General features: G+C 41.8%; 2 protein-coding genes across 2 annotated transcripts; both read left to right on the top strand.

Moving 5' to 3' along the window:
- The first annotated feature begins 280 nt into the window (after positions 1 to 280).
- Positions 281 to 1,978, top strand: LOC123410697 (12-oxophytodienoate reductase 1-like). Its single transcript, XM_045103634.1, has 2 exons — positions 281 to 739; positions 1,018 to 1,978. Exons 1-2 carry the CDS (start codon positions 382 to 384, stop codon positions 1,782 to 1,784), a joined length of 1,125 nt encoding a protein of 374 aa, XP_044959569.1. The 5' UTR covers positions 281 to 381; the 3' UTR covers positions 1,785 to 1,978.
- Positions 1,979 to 16,342: 14,364 nt separating this feature from the next.
- Positions 16,343 to 18,086, top strand: LOC123409689 (12-oxophytodienoate reductase 1-like). Its single transcript, XM_045102554.1, has 2 exons — positions 16,343 to 16,879; positions 17,010 to 18,086. Exons 1-2 carry the CDS (start codon positions 16,540 to 16,542, stop codon positions 17,774 to 17,776), a joined length of 1,107 nt encoding a protein of 368 aa, XP_044958489.1. The 5' UTR covers positions 16,343 to 16,539; the 3' UTR covers positions 17,777 to 18,086.
- Positions 18,087 to 18,685: the final 599 nt, after the last annotated feature.

The following is an 18,685-nucleotide window of genomic DNA, read 5'->3' as shown; positions in this document are numbered from 1 at the left end:
TCATCGCTTGCATTCTGATGAATCGCAATCAGCACCAAAATGCCGTTGCCTAGACATGTGTGACTGATGTGCAAACGGAACACGGCCAGATACAATGTACTCTTTGTTCCCACAGGATTCGCTTTTCTTCGGAGGAGCCGATGACACAGAGGGTGACGAGAGGAAATAGGAACAGAGTCTGGTCAAACAGAAGGATGACGGAGTGGGTAACGAGAGGAAAATGACGCGCAGCCACCACCCACCAGCACCTATAAATACAATCTTCATCCACATGTTCAGCCACAGGCATACAGAGCATAGTTCAGAAGCAAGAAACAGAGCAGGTTTTAGCGATTCTTTTGCATAGCATCATATTTGCTGCATATAGTTCACAGTTCACACATGATGGTAGCCAACAAGATGGTGGCCAAGGAGGCGATCCCGTTGCTGACGCCCCACAAGATGGGGCAGTTCGAGCTCTCCCACCGGGTGGTGCTCGCGCCGCTCACGAGGTGCCGCTCCTATGCCAACGTGCCCCAGCCGCACGCGGCGGTGTACTACTCGCAGCGGGCCACCAAGGGCGGCTTGCTCATCAGCGAGGCCACTGGCGTCTCGCCCACCGCGCAGGGGTACCCGGAGACCCCCGGCATCTGGACGCAGCAGCAGGTCGACGCCTGGAAGCCCATCGTCGACGCCGTCCACCGCAAGGGCGCTCTCTTCTTCTGCCAGATTTGGCATGTCGGGAGGGTCTCCACGAACGGTAAGTTAGCAATCCAAGTTATTTTTCTGAGGGAGAAGAATACGTGCTATTGTGCGTTGTAAACAGTTCTGTGACAAATTTACTGACTCTGAGATTTATATGTTGTCACTATAATCTGTTTTCTTACGCAAACAAAACAGATTTACTTGATCCTTCGCCTATGCAATTAGGCGTGTAGGCATCCATGTTATTTTGTGCTGGTAAACTATTTGATCCGAACGAATTGATTAATTGTTACTTATCTTCCTCTTTGTTTATATATGTCTGAACCAAAACAGATTTCCAGCCGGACAAACAGGCGCCGATCTCAAGCACTGACAAGCAGATAACTGCCGATGCCGAGTCCGGCATGATCTATTCCAAGCCCCGACAGCTTCGAACGGACGAGATACCTCTGATCGTCGATGACTTTAGACGCGCTGCCCGGAACGCCATCGAGGCAGGGTTCGACGGCGTGGAGATCCACGGAGCACACGGGTACCTATTGGAGCAGTTCATGAAAGACAGCTCCAACGATCGCACCGATGAGTATGGTGGCAGCCTCAAAAACCGATGCCGCTTTGCAGTGGAGGTAATCGATGCTATCGTCAATGAGATTGGTGCGAATCGTGTAGGAATCAGGTTATCTCCATTCGTGGACTACATGGACTGCTTCGACTCCAATCCGCATGCACTCGGAATATACATGGTGCAACAACTCAACAAGCATCAAGGGTTTGTCTATTGCCACATGGTAGAACCACGAATGGCCATTGTGGATGGCCGCACGCAAATACCCCACGGGCTCCTGCCCTTTAGAAAAGCATTCGACGGCACTTTCATTGCTGCTGGAGGGTATGACCGAGAGGAAGGCAACAAAGTGGTTGCCGACGACTATGCTGATATGGTTGCTTATGGGAGGGTCTTTCTGGCTAATCCAGATTTGCCTAAGAGATTCGAGCTCAATTCAGCCTTAAACAAGTACGACCGCAACACTTTCTATACGCAAGATCCTATCGTTGGCTACACAGATTATCCTTTTCTTGAAGGCTCAAACGCCGAGTAGTTCATCCACTCGACTTGAATTAGTGACTTGGTTGGTTTATATAATATGTAATGATTTTTCTCTAGTATGTCTATGCACGGGTATGTGCATTGTATCATTTCCACCAATAATTTACTGTTGTACTCCCATGTAATGCCAATATGCCGAGATATTTTTCAAGGATATTTAGAGATATTCATGAAGTGATAAATATTATTTATGTGTTCTTCCGCTCTTTTTGGTACAAGTGGAGATTCATCCTTGTGTTAGCTCTTAAATTGAGAGATGCGGGGTTGAGTTACTCCCCCTCACTCTCTCCACCTCCACGAAAATGAGCCACTTTCTTGAATTAGTGGCCCATCTCCTAAACATCCAAGAATTTTGCTCTATTTGCTTCAGAAAAGCCATAGATTTCAAAGGTACACATGATTGTTTGGGTATGAATTAGGAACATTTTCTTTCTAATACTTGGGCACCCTGATGCATCATAATAAGTTGAAAGATGGTGGATTGCATTCTATTGAGTACACCTATTTTCATTTTGTCCTTTCTCGAGGTACCAAAAAGAGTTAAGTTATGTATGCCTATAAATCTTACCAAATATTGGAAAACTTCACAACACCTACCTTGAGTTTAGTTTGTTTCGAAGTACTTATTTTCCGAGAAACTTGTTGCCATGCACCCTCGCCTTAAACATTTCTGAAAAGCCTTGTGCTGGCAAGGAACTTTTTTGGGTTAAATGCTAAAGTTATGTGTGTCTACAACACTCTGGTATCTTTGTCGACAAATAATGCTCAGTGTTGTCAAAGAATAATCATTTGTAGCTTTTCTCAGAATGCCACGTTGATTGTTTTTTTTTGTGTGTATGTGTTGTACATAGTCCTTTTTAACGTAAATAAGAACTCCATTAAACATACCACATATGCTTGCACAACGGCTTGAATGTCTAGTACAATCTTAGATGTTAAGTTGAGTTGTGATAATTTGTTTGTTTCGGTTATTTGTTCTCATGCCACGGCCAAAAACTACACTTTTGCATCATGTTGGTGGTTAGCGCAATGGTAGAAGTACCATACTCCCTCCATTCCAATGAATAAGGCACATACAAATTTAACTCTGATCATAAACCATACCAATATATATATATATATATATATATATATATATATATATATATATATATATATATATATATATATATATATATATCTTTGTGACTTCAAAGTTATACCATTGAAAACTTCTTTTAATACAATTTTAACGTTATTTTTTAACACATATAGTCCAGATTTGGTTAAATTTAGATTCTATGATGCATACGCGCCTTATTCATTGAATTGGAGGGAGTAGGAAGTTGTCATCCGTTTGTGAAGTCATATCTTTTACCATTGTCCACTAGTAGTCATGGCAGATCAAAAGCAGCACATAAGGGGTGTCCATGGACGCCCAAGGGAATGAACCCTTAGAATGAGGAATATAAACTACACGACGATCAATTTTGGGGGAGGGGCAAGCTCATCGAGAAAAATAGAGGGAAGCCACATACCTAGGCTTAAAGGCTGAGAGGAGTCTCGCTAGGAATGCTTTGTGACAAATGTATTCAAGAAAGAAGGGGGTGGGCAATGCAGCCTAATTAGATAAATTTGGAGGTACTTTCGGGAAAAATGACATACTTGAGAAATTGCAACCAATCCGTCTCACATGCCAAAAAAACCTCACAAAATACAAGCCAGGGCATAGTAGGAAGCCATGTTTGCAAACCTGTTGTTGTAGATGATGGGTCGCATTATTCATTCATTTGACATTTGTTCAATACGAACTATAGTCCTGACAACTTCAAGAGATACATCAAACTAGCAAGATTTTGCATCATGTTCAGCAGAATTTGCAAGAACACATACTGCCTCATTACAAGATCGACTAACATGAGTAGAACAACATGATATAAACTTTGGATCCCTATTCTTAATGTAAAAATCAACAACACCTATGTGAGATATGTCATTCACTTCGCTCTTTAGTTTGCTGACCAAAGTAGCACAATCATACTCCACAATATTTATTTCAGAAGAAAAAAAAGAATGGCACATTGCAATAGTTTCACCCAGCTCTGGGTTATCCACATGATGAGAAAACCGTCTCCTCTGAGCTAGCACCCGACCTAGGTGGTTGTGGATGACAACACCAATACCCGTGCATTTTGTTTGGTCAAAAGCTTGCGACATCAGCATTGACCATGACCGACTTAGTCAGCGGTGGAGAGCACTTGGGACTAACGTGTTATGCTCACATCTAATGGATCGAGTCTACCTAAAGGTTTATAATAAAATAAAGTAAACATAAGCTTTGATCTTGCCCGCCACACATGAAAGATGAGGCATATTTCAAATATGCTAAATTGCAATCGTAAGGATTATTGAATGGAAATCTAAAGCACTATAAATCCATTTGAGTAGCCATTGTTGAATATGGATAAATATTTTCTGTTTTGAAGTAAAACAAATGATCTTTTTAGCTCTACCCAAATTTCTTTAACATAATGGAAGAAGGAAAAAATATTCCATCTCAATCTTGTCACAATACATATGAACATATATTAATATGGAATTAATTGTTTGTGGAGATCGTCGCCGGTATGAAGGAAATTGCATGCAATTCTCCGCAATACTATCTTCATTATAGCTGGACATTGAATTCTACACAAAAAATTCCACAACTTATGCATAACACCTATTTGGAAGAAGATCCACTACGGGCAGAGCTTCAATTAAGCCGGAACAAATCTCTTCTTGCAAGATTGTAGCCCGACCTCATTGTATAAATTCTAGCCTTGGTATATGCCCAGGAGGTGAAATAGATACACCATTCAAATCTTAGGGGGGTTATATGAATTCTTTCTGCAATGTCTTGAGCAAAAAGTTCTCTAATAGTATCCTCTTTCCATGTGGAACTATTACTATATATTAGAGAGCTCACTATTTTTAACTGCCACTGGAACTAAACTGTGTAATGTTGCAACTATGGTATTTGAAGCAAATTTATCCTTTTGAAACAAAAATATGTATACCATCTCCAACTATCCATAGTATTCCTCTCGAGAGAAGTTCCTTCCCAAGTTCCCATACATAATGCTTCACCATGTGTAGGATGCTGCTCTTGACCATTTTGAGTTCCCGAAGTCTCCATCAAGAAAATATCTTCCTTTCATTACACGATGGCATATATAGAAGGGCTCCAATATCAATCGTCAGCATTTTTTTGAAAGCATGGCTTGATTAAGTAAGTGCATGTCTCGGAAGCCCATTTCCGCAAGATGTTATAGAGAAGCCTACTAGTCCTAGGATCTCCGTTGTAATTACCTCCTACCATCTTAAAAATATAAATACATATCACATATTGTATTTGATTATTGTGTAGTTTAAAAGTTGTTATTATATAAATAGCATGATATAATAAAAGAACATCTCATGCATGTTGAGGTGAACATTTGATAAGGTGATATATGTGGTGATATGAGATGTCTGGCTGAAATAAATTGAAGTAGTGAAGATTAAATTAGTAATTAAATTTGTTCCCATGCATATTATGTCGTGCCCTTTGATGAGATAATACGTGTGTATGTTAAGACAATAGAAGTAGTAGGGATCATGTGTCCTAAACATTGTCTCAAGCTTTGGTTTTAGCATTAAACCAAATACCATAGCACAAGTAATACCGTACTAATAATAAATAATATCATATAACATATTCTGATATGATTGAAATGATACTGTCTTGAAAAAGTTTATTAGGTACTGGGCCCGATCGCACTCAACATGTTTTCTAGTTGTTCAAATTCAAGCCGGCGAGGCGTGTGGTCAATACATATTTGAAAACATCCACCAAAAAATATATTTGAATATAATAATATTTATAATATATTGCCTTTGAAGTGATACAGTGCGTTAATCATTTAAGCATGTTATATTTGTTGAACCATAATCTATATAAAAAATCCTTTGGCATAGACTACTGTTATAAGAGCAACACTTGCAGAGTCGCCAATTGAGATACATAGGCTGCCAAGGAAAAGCACAAATGCAGAATCATAAAAAGTGCATTTTATGAAATTTTCCCATGTGGGACCTCTTGGTCACTGGTTAGAAGACATCACCCTTTCCCACCTCAATAATGGAAGTCTTCAAATTAGGATTTCAAGTAAGATTTCAACATGGATTTACAAAATGAATTTCAAAAAGGATTGCAACTTGGATTTCAACAACCATGGACACTATGATTATCTACTGATTGAACTATAGCCCCCCTTGAAAGTGACCTCATAGGCGGGGGAGGCTTCAATTACTACATTTTTTATGACCAACGTGTGTGTGGCATCCATTTCTACGTAGGCGGACGTCAAGATGTGACTGAAGTAGTCGAGGGCAGCACAGAGGCAGGAGCGACCGACGGATGATTCAACCTTACGACACATATTATCTTCAACCCACTCAGAGTAGTGGCACACCCTCTCTCAACACTTTCTCTCAGCGTAGTCCTTTTCGATCTCATCAAGAAAGGTCCACATGGAGGGCTCAACTGCATAGACATGGTCATTGGGGGTAATTGTGGCGATGACAGGGAACGGTGGAGAGAGGGGCCTGGGGGACAACCACCTTAGGGCGAGGGGAAGATCGGGTGAGTGTGAAAGCGATAACGATGGAGCCGACAGATACCCACGAATGGGCACTCTCTGATAAAATGAGGTGGATTTTCCGTGTGCGGATAGGAAAAGTATGTGAAATGCGGCGGCAACCATTAATTGGTGCGCTTTGGGGTGAAAAGGTATTTGCGACATCGACACATGCGGAAGCGCAACCATACAGATGAAAGCACCATTGATCGATCAATGTGCGGGAGGAAGAGGTCGGGCTGGAACGTCCCTTCTACGCGAGCAGTTGTGGGTGGAGACAACTCCATATCAATGCCCGCGGCCTTGAAATATGAAGGCTAGCGAGATCGATACATAGCGTGCTCCATAAATTATGCCGATCCATATGAATATGACTATTCTGGTAGAGATTTTGGACCGAGATCACTATATCAATGGTTATCCTCTAGAGTTGCTCTAGTGTTGTAGGTAAGGACATCTCCAACGACAATCCGCAAATTTCCTCCTGCATCCGTCCGCAGAAAGGGGGACCAGTCCGCAGACACAGATGCGGGAGGACGACAAACAACGCTAGCCGTATATATTTTGACAACAAATCAGACCAATCAAACAAAGTTCATACAAACACGACTGGATTTCATGCAAACCGGACAGATTTCATACAAACACGATATATTTCATTACATTTTGAACATCTAGAAGAAAAAAAGACCCGCGCCTAAATCTATCCTATGGTGGTGGCGCCTGGTATCTGATGTCTACTACGCAACTTTCTCCTTATAGATGTTGTTGGGCCTCCAAGTGCAGAGGTTTGTAGGACAGTAGCAATTTTTTCCTCAAGTGGGTGACCTAAGGTTTATCAATCCGCGGGAGGCATAGGATGAAGATGGTCTCCCTCAAGCAACCCTGCAACCAAATAACAAAGAGTCTCTTGTGTCCCCAACACACGCAATAAAATGGTAAGTTGTATAGGTGCACTAGTTTGGCGAAGAGATGGTGATACAAGTGCAATATGGATAGTAGATATAGGTTTTTGTAATCTGAAAATATAAAAACAGCAAGGTAATTAGTAATAAAAGTGAGCACGAACGGTATTGCAATGCGTGGAAACAAGGCCTAGGGTTCATACTTTCACTAGTGAAGTTCTCTTAACAATGATAACATAATTGGATCATATAACTAGCCCTCAACATGCAACAAAGAGTCACTCCAAAGTCACTAATAGCGGAGAACAAACGAAGAGATTATTGTCGGGTACGAAACCACCACAAAGTTATTCTTTCTGATCGATCTATTCAAGAGTCCGTAGTAAAATAACACGAAGCTATTCTTTCCATTCAATCTATCCTAGAGTTCATACTAGAATAACACCTTAAGACACACATCAACCAAGACCCTAATGTCACCTAGATACTCCATTGTCACCTCAAGTATCCGTGGGGTATACAATATGCATCACACAATCTTAGAATCATCTATTCAACCAACACATCGAACTTCAAAGAGTGCCCCAAAGTTTCTATCGGAGAGTCAAAACGTGTGCCAACCCATATGCATAGGTTCCCGATGTCACGAAACCTGCAAGTTGATCACCAAAACATACATCAAGTACTCACATGAATATCCCATTGTCACCACAGATAGACACGTGCAAGACATACATCAAGTGTTCTTTAAGACTCAATCCGATAAGATAACTTCAAAGGGGAAACTCAATTCATTACAAGAAGGGAGAGGGGGAAGAACATCATAGGATCCAACTATAGTAGCAAAGCCCGCGGTACATCGAGATCATGACATCTCAAGAACACGAGAGAGAGAGAGAGAGATCAAACACATAGCTACTGGTACATACCCTCAGCCCCGAGGGAGAACTACTCCCACCTCGTCATGGAGATCGCCGGGATGATGAAGATGGCCACCGGAGATGGATTCCCCCTCCGGCAGGGTGCTGGAACGAGCTCCCAATTGGTTTTTGGTGGCTACAGAGGCTTGCGGCGGCGGAACTCCCGATCTAGGTTTATTTCTGGAGGTTTCTGTATTTATAAGACCAGATGACATCGAGAACAAGTAAGGGGACCCACGAGGGAGTCACAAGCCCCCCAGGCGCGCCCAGGGGGGTGGGCGCGCCTCCCTGGCTCGTGGCTTCCTCGGGACTCCTCTTCGGTATCTTTTTCTTCTCGTATTTTTTATATTTACCATAAAAATCAGGGCGAAAGTTTCATTCCGTTTGGACTCCGTTTGATATTCCTATCTGAAAAAGGTCGAAAACAAGGAAAAAACAGAAACTTGCACCGGGCTCTAGGTCAATAGGTTAGTCCCAAAAATAATATAAAATAGTATATTCATGCATATAAAACATCGAAAGTTGATAATATAATAACATGGAACGATAAAAAATTATAGATACGTTGGAGACGTATCAAGCATCCCCAAACTTAATTCCTGCTCGTCCTCGAGTAGGTAAATGATAAAACCGAATTTTTGATGTGCAATGCTACCTAACCTATATTGTGGCATGAATATTCAGATCCATATGATTCAAGACAAAAAGTTAAATATTGACCTAAGAACAATAATACTTCAATCATACTAACAAAGCAATCATGTCTTTTCAAAATAACATGGCCAAAGAAAGTTATCCCTACAATATCATATAGTTTGGCTATGCTCCATCTTCCCCACACAACGTATTTAAATCATGCACAACCCCGGTCTTAGTCAAGCAATTGTTTTCACACTTTTAATTTCTCAAACTTTTTCAACTCTCACGCAATACAAGAGCGTGAGCCATGGATATAGCACTATAGGTGAAATATAATATGGTGGAGGTTGTGAGGCAAAAAGAAGGAGATGGTCACATCGACTCGGCATATCAACGGGCTATGGATATGCCCATTAATATATATCAATGTGAGTGAGTAGGGATTGCCATGCAAGAGATGCACAAGAGCTATAAGTTTATGAAAGCTCAAAAAGAAACTAAGTGGGTGTGCATCCAACTCGCTTGCTCACGAAGACCTAGGGCAATTGAGGATGCCCATCATTTGAATATACAAGCCAAGTTCTATAATGAAAATTCCCACTAGTATATGAAAGTGACAATATATGAGACTCTCTATCATGAAGATCATGGTGCTACTTTGAAGCACAAGTGTTGTAAAGGATAGTAGCATTGTCCCTTCTCTCTTTTTCTCTCTCTTCTTTTTTGTTTGGGCTCTTTGGCCTCTTTTTTTCATTTTTTTTTCATTCATTTTTTTGGTGGGCTCTTTGGCCTCTTTTATTTTCTTTTTATTTTAAATCCGTAGTCTCATCCCAACTTGTGAGGGAATGATAGATTCCATGCTTTCCTCACATGGGACAATGCTCTAATAATGATGATCATCACACTTTTATTTACTTACAACTCGATACTTAGAACAAAGATATGACTCTATATGAATGCCTCCGGCAGGGTACCGGGATGTGCAATGACTCATGAGTGACATGTATGAAAGGTAACGGTGGCTTTCCCACAAATATGATGTCAACTACATGATCATGCAAAGCAATATGACAATGATGATGCGTGTCATAATAAACGGGGCGGTGGAAGTTGCATGGCAATATATCTCGGTATGTCTATGGAAATGCCATGATGGGTAGGTATGGTGGATGTTTTGAGGAAGGATATATGATGGGTGCATGCACCGGCGAAAGTTGCGCGGTACTAGAGAGGCTAGCAATGGTGGAAGGCTGAGAGTGCGTATAATCCATGGACTCAACATTACTCATAAAGAACTCACATACTTATTGCAAAAGTTTATTAGCTATCGAAGCAAAGTATTAGACGCATGCTCCTACGGGAAGGGTTGGTAGGAGTTAACCATCGCGCGATCCCGACCTCCACACAAAGGATGACACTCAATAAATAAATCATGCTCCTATTTCATCACATAACGGTTCACCATACGTGCATGCTACGGGAATCACAAATCTAACACAAGTATTTCTATCAATCCACGATTACTCACTAGCATGACTCTAATATCACCATCCTTATATCTCACAACTATGTGCAAAGAATCAAACTTCTCATAGTATTCGATGCACTCTATATGAAAGTTTTTATTATATCCCTCTTGGATGCCCATCATATTAGGACTAGATTCATAATCTAAGAAAATTACCATGCTGTTTAAGACTCTTAAAATAATATAAGTAAAGCATGAGAGTTCAACTATTTCTATAAAATAAAATCATCGCAATGCACTACAAAGATATAAGTGAAGTACTAGAGCAAAAGGCAAACTACTCCAAAAGATATAAGTGAAGATCAATGAGTAGTTGAATAATTATTTGGCTATGTGGAGACTCTCCCATTTAAGAATTTCAGATCCTAAGTACCTTATTAAAACAAAATAAAATAAAATAAAACTTCAAGTATAGCACGAAACATGTGAAGAAGCAAAAACTTATGTTCAACCGATACTAACCGATAATTGTTGTAGAAGAAAGGTGGGATGCGAACCGGGGCCTACCCAAGCATAGGCACTTGAGACTTCTTGAAATATGGATTGGGGATGACTTGGGCATCCCCAATCTTGAGCTTTTTGTGTCTCCTTAATTCCTCTCATATGACGTTTCCGAAATCTTAAAAACTTCATCCACACAAAACTCAATCAAGAACTCGTGAGATAGGTTAGTATAAATCAATGCAAAACTTTATCATCCTCTATTGTAGAAATCACTAAAATCATTATTTTACATTTCATACTAAATGCCTCTGCATATTTAAAACTCCCATCCTCAAATGGAATCATTAAACAAGCAAACATATGCGAACAATGCAAACATAACAACAATCTGTCTAAACAGAATAGTCTGTGAAGAATGCAGCAAGATCCATACTTAATTAAGTCCAAAAAATCTGACAAAATTTCACTCTGTAGATAATTTATAAGAGCATACTGTGTCCAAATTTCAAGAATTCTTACATACGGAAATTTCTAGGGAATTTTTTCACTACAAGCAAACTTTCTGTTTTGGAACAACAACTCCTAAACTTGTAAATTAAGCATGGTAAAGGCTAACCATTGACATTTTTATTGAACTAAATGATGCAAAACATTAATGTAAATAAAAGCAAGCAATTTCTACTAAAAGAAAATGATGCTCCAGGCAAAACACATATCATGTGGTGAATAAAAGTATAGCCCCAAGTAAAGTTACCGATGGATTGAAGACGAAAGAGGGGATGACTTCCCGGGGCATCCCCAAGCTTAGGCTCTTTGGTGTACTTGAATATGGATTTTTGGTGCCTTGGGCATCCCTAAGCTTAGTATCTTTCCACTCCTTGTTTCATAGTCCATCGAAACTCTACCCAAAACTTGAAAACTTCATAACACAAAACTTAACGGAACTTCGCGAGATGGGTTAGTATGATAACGAGCAAATCAATCACTTGGGTACTGTCAAAACAAGACTCATAATTATTTTCAAAAAATGCCTACTGTATCTTACTATTTCCTAAATTTATATTACTCAATATAATCTATGGAAACACCAAAACAAGCAAACTATGCATTGAAAACTGAATCTGTCAAAAATAGAACAGCCTGTAATGATCTGAATGATAACCATACTTGTGCACTTACAAAAATTCTGAAACAATTATGAAATTTAAGGCAATTTGTATATCATGCAGCATAAAAAAGAATCAACCTAAAATCACTCTCTGGATAGAAACTAGAAATGATTTCGTGAGCGCAAAGTTTCTGTCTTTTTCAGCATGATCAAACAACTATCACCCAAACTAATCATAAAGGCTTTACTTGGCACTTTATTGAAATAAAAGCTATAAAACATGATTAATACAGTAGATTAATCATGTGAACACACAAAAACAGTAAGGATACATATTGGGTTGTCTCCCAACAAGAACTTTTCTTTAATGCCTTTCAAGCTAGGCATGATGATTTCAATGATGCTCACATAAAAGATAAGGATTGAAACATAACGGAAGCATCATGGAGCATATGACTAGAACATTTAAGTCTAACTGACTTCCTATGCATAGGGATTTTGTGATCAAACGATTTATTAGAGCAAGAATTAACTAGCATAGGAAGATAAAACAAACATGACTTCAAAAGTTTCAACACATGGAGAGGAAGCTTGATATTATTGCAATATGTAGAAGCATATGATCCTCTCTCATAATAATTTATGTAGCATCATGAATGAATTTAACAATATAACCAGCACCTAAAGCATTCTTTTCATGATCTACAAGCATACAAATTTTACTACTCTCCACATAAGGAAATTTATTCTCATCAATAGTAGTGGGAGTATCGTAAAAGACTTGAACACTATGAATTGTTTCCACATTAAAAGAGTAATGTTCAGTAAAAGGGTACTCATAATTGTGACAAGTTTTATCATCTTTCTTCTTTATAACATAAGTATCATCACAATAATCATCATAAATAGGGGGCATGCTTTCATCATAATAATTTTGATCATTCAAAGCGGGGGAACTAAAAAGATCATCTTCATCAAACATAGCATATCCAAGCTTGTGGCTTTGCATATCATTAGCATCATGGGTATTCAAAGAATTCATACTAACAACATTGCAATCATGCTCATCATTCACATATTTTATGCCAAGCATTCTATGTAATTATTCTTTTAGCACTTGAGCACAATTTTCATTTCCATCGTTTTCACGAAAGACAATAAAAAGATGAAGCATATGAGGTAACCTTAATTCCATTTTTTTGTAGTTTTTTATTAATAAACTAAACTAGTGATAAAACAAGAAACTAAAAGACTAAATTGCAGGATCTAAAGATATACCTTCAAGCGCTAACCTCCCCAGGAACGGCGCCAGAAAAGATCTTGATGTCTACTAGGCAACCTTCTCCTTGTAGACGTTGTTGGGCCTCCAAGTGCAGAGGTTTGTAGGGCAGTAGCAATTTCCCCTCAAGTGGGTGACCTAAGGTTTATCAATCCGCAGGAGGCGTAGGATGAAGATGGTCTGTCTCAAGCAACCCTGCAACCAAATAACAAAGAGTCTCTTGTGTCCCCAACATACACAATACAATGGTAAGTTGTATAGGTGCACTAGTTCGGTGAAGAGATGGTGATACAAGTGCAACATGGATAGTAGATATAGGTTTTTGTAATCTGAAAATATAAAAACAGCAAGGTAATTAATAATAAAAGTGATCACGAACGGTATTGCAATGCGTGGAAACAAGGCCTAGGGTTCGTACTTTCACTAGTGAAGTTCTCTCAAGAATGATAACATAATTGGATCATATAGCTAGCCCTCAAGAACAAAGAGTCACTCCAAAGTCACTAATAGCGGAGAGCAAACGAAGAGATTATTGTCGGGTATGAAACCACCACAAAGTTATTCTTTCTGATCGATCTATTCAAGAGTACATAGTAAAATAACACGAAGCTATTCTTTCCGTTCAATCTATCCTAGAGTTCGTACTAGAATAACACCTTAAGACACACATCAACCAAGACCCTAATGTCACCTAGATACTCTATTGTCACCTCAAGTATCCGTGGGCATGATTATACGATATGCATCACACAATCTCAGAATCGTCTATTCAACCAACACATAGAACTTCAAAGAGTACCCCAAAGTTTCTACCGGAGAGTCAAAATGTGTGCCAACCCATATGCATAGGTTCCCGATGTCACGAAACCCGCAAGTTGATCACCAAAACATACATCAAGTACTCACACGAATATCCCATTGTCACCATAGATAGACACATGCAAGACATACATCAAGTTTTCTTAAAGACTCAATCCGATAAGATAACTTCAAAGGGGAAACTCAATTCATTACAAGAAGGGGGAGGGGGGAGAACATCATAGGATCCAACTATAGTAGCAAAGCCCGCGGTTCATCGAGATCATGACATCTCAAGAACACGAGAGAGAGAGATCAAACACATAGCTACTGGTACATACCCTCAGCCCCGAGGGAGAACTACTCCCTCCTCGTCATGGAGATCGCCAGGATGATGAAGATGGCTACCGGAGATGGATTCCCCCTCCGGCAGGGTGCCGGAACGGGCTCCCGGTTGGTTTTTGGTGGGTACAGAGGCTTGCGGCGGCGGAACTCCCGATCTAGGTTTATTTTTGGAGGTTTCTGTATTTATAAGACCAGATGGCATCGAGAACAAGTCAGGGGACCCACGAGGGAGTCACGAGCCCCCCAGGCGCGCCCAGGGGGGTGGGCGTGCCTCCCTGGCTCGTGGCTTCCTCGGGACTCCTCTCCGGTATCTTTTTCTTCTGGTATTTTTTATATTTTCCATAAAAAATCACAGCAATAGTTTTATTCCGTTTGGACTCCGTTTGATATTCCTATCTGAAAATGTCAAAAACAAGGAAAAACAGAAACTGGCACTGGGCTCTAGGTCAATAGGTTAGTCCCAAAAATAATATAAAATAGTATATTCATGCATATAAAACATCCAAAGTTGATAATATAATAGCATGGAACGATAAAAAATTATAGATGCGTTGGAGACGTATCACTGTCCAAGCATGTGTCATCCTCCATCCGCCATCTCCATGTGCACCACCGATAAGACAAATGAAGTAAAGGTGCGGTCTTCGGAGAGGAAGAGTAGAACATGAGAGATGGACCGGCCCACATGGGACATAAGGCTCCGCCGCCTCCCATGCTCTACTCATCCTTGGAGGAGTTGGGCAGTGTCTGTTGCCGACAAACGTGAGGTCCATGAGGAAAATGGTGGCGTCTTGGCTCTCGTCGTCCCACCGGGCCGCCTGATGGTTCATCAGCAACAAGTAGGAGGTGCAGTTGCCGTTGTTCTCCTCCGCGGTCGCCTGCAACTGTGCCTCCGTGGCGGCAACTTCTTGGCGAGCGACAACTTGGCAGCAAATGGCAACGTAGATGGCACGCTGCTCCACGACGAAGTTCGGGTTCGTAGCGGCCATGGTCGCCAGGGCATCCTGGCTCGCGCGCTCGTCGTTGATCTCACTCAACGCGAGCCGATGTTGCTCCAGCAAACGCTCTAACACCGACGTATGCTCCGACCCAGGTTGCCCCTCCACCATGTCGATGTTGTAGTGCGCCTGTGCCTGCATCATGGTGTAGCCGAAGAGCATAGGAGGCGATCCGGGGTGTGTCATCGGAGCCCGTAGCGGCCACCTCCTTCTTCAACTTTGGAGAAAGGTTGTCCCACGGAGCATCGTCGCGTGCAATCATGGCGGATGTGGTGCATGGCAGGAGGATGTGGAGCGGATGTGAAGCGGATGCATTGTGTTGTGGAGATAGCTGGATGTGGACACCCTTAAAAAAGGGATTCAGGTGAGGTCAGACGTCAAAGCGGGAAGCGAGAGTAGGTTTCTTGGCCGATGAGTCTGCTTAATGGTGGCATACGGACAGACGAGGCGTCGAACGGACGTGATAGATATGAGTGAGAGGTTGCGTCCGCTCTCCAAGGGAAGCGGACGCTCTACAACGGCATGAACGCGGACAACTGGCGTCGGGCGGGAAGCGTGCGTGGGAAGGGGGGAGGGTTTTTTGGTGGGCTAGGACGGTCAGAATGGGTCTAAGAAGCGGCCCGGACTCACGCACCTCCCCCACATTTGTCTCCGGTTTACGAAAAAAATTACGTCCAAACAGATACAACACCGCGTGAAATGACTTCCACAGTCCGAACCACATGATCAAACCACCAGGGAAGGTTTACATGTCCATCATGCAGATGCCATGATACCTGCCACGGGTGGCAATGTTTTCTCAAAAATGAATGGACAGAAGAACTTGTACATAAAGTATGACGTCCTTTTCTCACTATTATGCGCACGCTTTAGGTACTAGGCTCTAGAATACACATTTGCTTCGTCACCGCTTATTATGACACCAAACTTCTGGTACTTTATGACATCTTTGTTTTATTAAGACCCCGACACCTACCGTCGAAAGCGAGAAACAGAGCATCATGCGAGCTGAGCTGAGCTCACATCACAAGCAAGAAACAGAGCAAACAAAGCTTAGGGAGGCTTGTCTTAGATTTCATCGCATAGCTTCATATATTCCACCACGCTGTCGATCGAAGCACATCCGCAACCAGTCGAGACAAGATGACCACGAAGGAGCCGATCCCGCTGCTGACGCCGCACAGGATGGGGAGGTTCGAGCTCTCCCACCGGGTGGTGCTCGCGCCGCTCACGCGGTGCCGCTCCTACGGCAACGTGCCGCAACCGCACGCGGTGCTGCACTACTCGCAGCGGGCGACAATGGGCGGCCTGCTCATCGCCGAGGCCACCGGCGTCTCCGCCACCGCGCAGGGGTTCCCTGATACCCCTGGCATCTGGACGCAGCAGCAGGTCAACGCTTGGAAACCCATCGTCGATGCCGTCCACTCCAAGGGCGCTCTGTTTTTCTGCCAGATTTGGCACGCCGGAAGGGTCTCCACAAACGGTACGTTAGGAATCCGTGACATTTTGTGTTGATGAATTTTACCAAGTACGGTGACACTTTTTTTTAGCTGATCCTGCAATTTATTTGTGGCTGCTAATTTCGGGTTCTGCTAATACGGCAAACAAAGTAGATTTCCAGCCGGATGGGCATCCGCCGATCTCCAGCACGGACAAGCAGATAGCGCCTGATGCTGAGTCCGGCACGGTCTACTCCAAGCCTCGACGGCTTCAGACAGATGAGATATCGTTGATCGTAGATGACTTTAGACGAGCCGCTGCGAATGTCATTGAAGCGGGGTTCGATGGTGTGGAGATCCACGGAGCACATGGGTTTCTCTTGGAGCAGTTCATGAAAGATAGCTCAAACGACCGTACTGACGGGTATGGTGGCAGCCTTGAGAACCGATGCCGCTTTGCCGTGGAGGTGATTGATGCTATCGTCCACGAGATCGGTGCGGATCGTGTGGGAATCAGATTGTCTCCATTCGCTGACTACATGGATTGCTTCGACTGTAATCCGCATGAGCTTGGTATCTACATGGTACAACAGCTCAATAAGCACAAAGATTTTCTTTACTGCCACATGGTAGAGCCTCACATGACCACTGTGGATGGTCGCATACAGATACCCCGTGCACTATTGCCCTTTAGAAAAGCATTTAACGGCACTTTTATTGCTGCCGGAGGGTATGATCGAGAGGAAGGAAACAAAGTGGTGAATGATGGTTATACTGATCTCGTTGCCTATGGAAGGCTATTTCTTGCAAATCCGGATTTGCCAAAGAGATTCGAGCTAGATGTCCCCTTGAACAGGTATGACCGGTCCACCTTCTACACACAGGATCCTGTCATCGGTTACACGGATTATCCTTTCCTTGATGGCTCAAATGCAGAGTAGTTCATTCACCCAAATTCAATTACTGATGTGCTTCGTTAATATAGTATGCGATCATTTATTCAATTTGTGAGTTCGCGTGCATGTGCATTTTATCATTTTCACACACAAAAAAATTGTTTTCCAATGTAATGTCATTATATACATATCTTCATCTTGTGACAAATTTTCCTACGTATTTGTTTTTATTTCGTAACAAATGTGGATTCAAATTGTTCTTCATTTAAAAAATAAATGGGAGAGATATGTGGTTGCAGTATGTAATGATTTCGCTCACTCATTCAAATTGTTCTTCATTATTTAGGTTCTTGAAGTGATGGTTTTGGATACACCCATCCATATTTATTGGGATTTATCCCTCAGGTAGGGTAGAGGAAGGAGGGCATTGGGCTTGGCTACCGATGGTGTAGCCACATCTGTAGTAGAGTAGCGGTAGCGACATCACTGCGATTCTCGATGCCCATATTTCTTCCGTCGCTCAATCAACTATTTATTGAACATGCATTGCTTTGCCAGAAAACTAGTTAGGTCCACGGAGCTATACATGTTCTCATCTTGCGATGAGGCACCGAAATAACTCAGTGGACTTAAATACCACTTTCTCCCCTTCACGAATCATCTTGCTCTAGGACAGTTAAGCCACAAGATAGAAACTTAGGCTCTAATACCAATTGAGGAAATTAAGATGGACATAGAGGGGGTGAGTAGATATAATTAAAATAATTAACTACTTATTCACAATTTTATGGACGTGTGGGTTATAAATGTGAGCCTAATAATTGCTAAGGCTAGTCAATTTCTAGCTATATGGTGAGCAAGCAACACAATATAATAGCAAGTGCAAGGTTAAGTAACCAAAGTAAACCACAAGTAAGAGTTAGGGTTAGCGATAACCGAGACACAAAAACATGG

The sequence above is a fragment of the Hordeum vulgare genome, chromosome 7H (genome assembly GCF_904849725.1).
Source record: "Hordeum vulgare subsp. vulgare chromosome 7H, MorexV3_pseudomolecules_assembly, whole genome shotgun sequence".
Taxonomy (NCBI): domain Eukaryota; kingdom Viridiplantae; phylum Streptophyta; class Magnoliopsida; order Poales; family Poaceae; genus Hordeum; species Hordeum vulgare.
The sequence above is the reverse complement of the archived record's forward strand: the minus strand, read 5'-3'. Positions and strand labels throughout refer to the sequence as shown.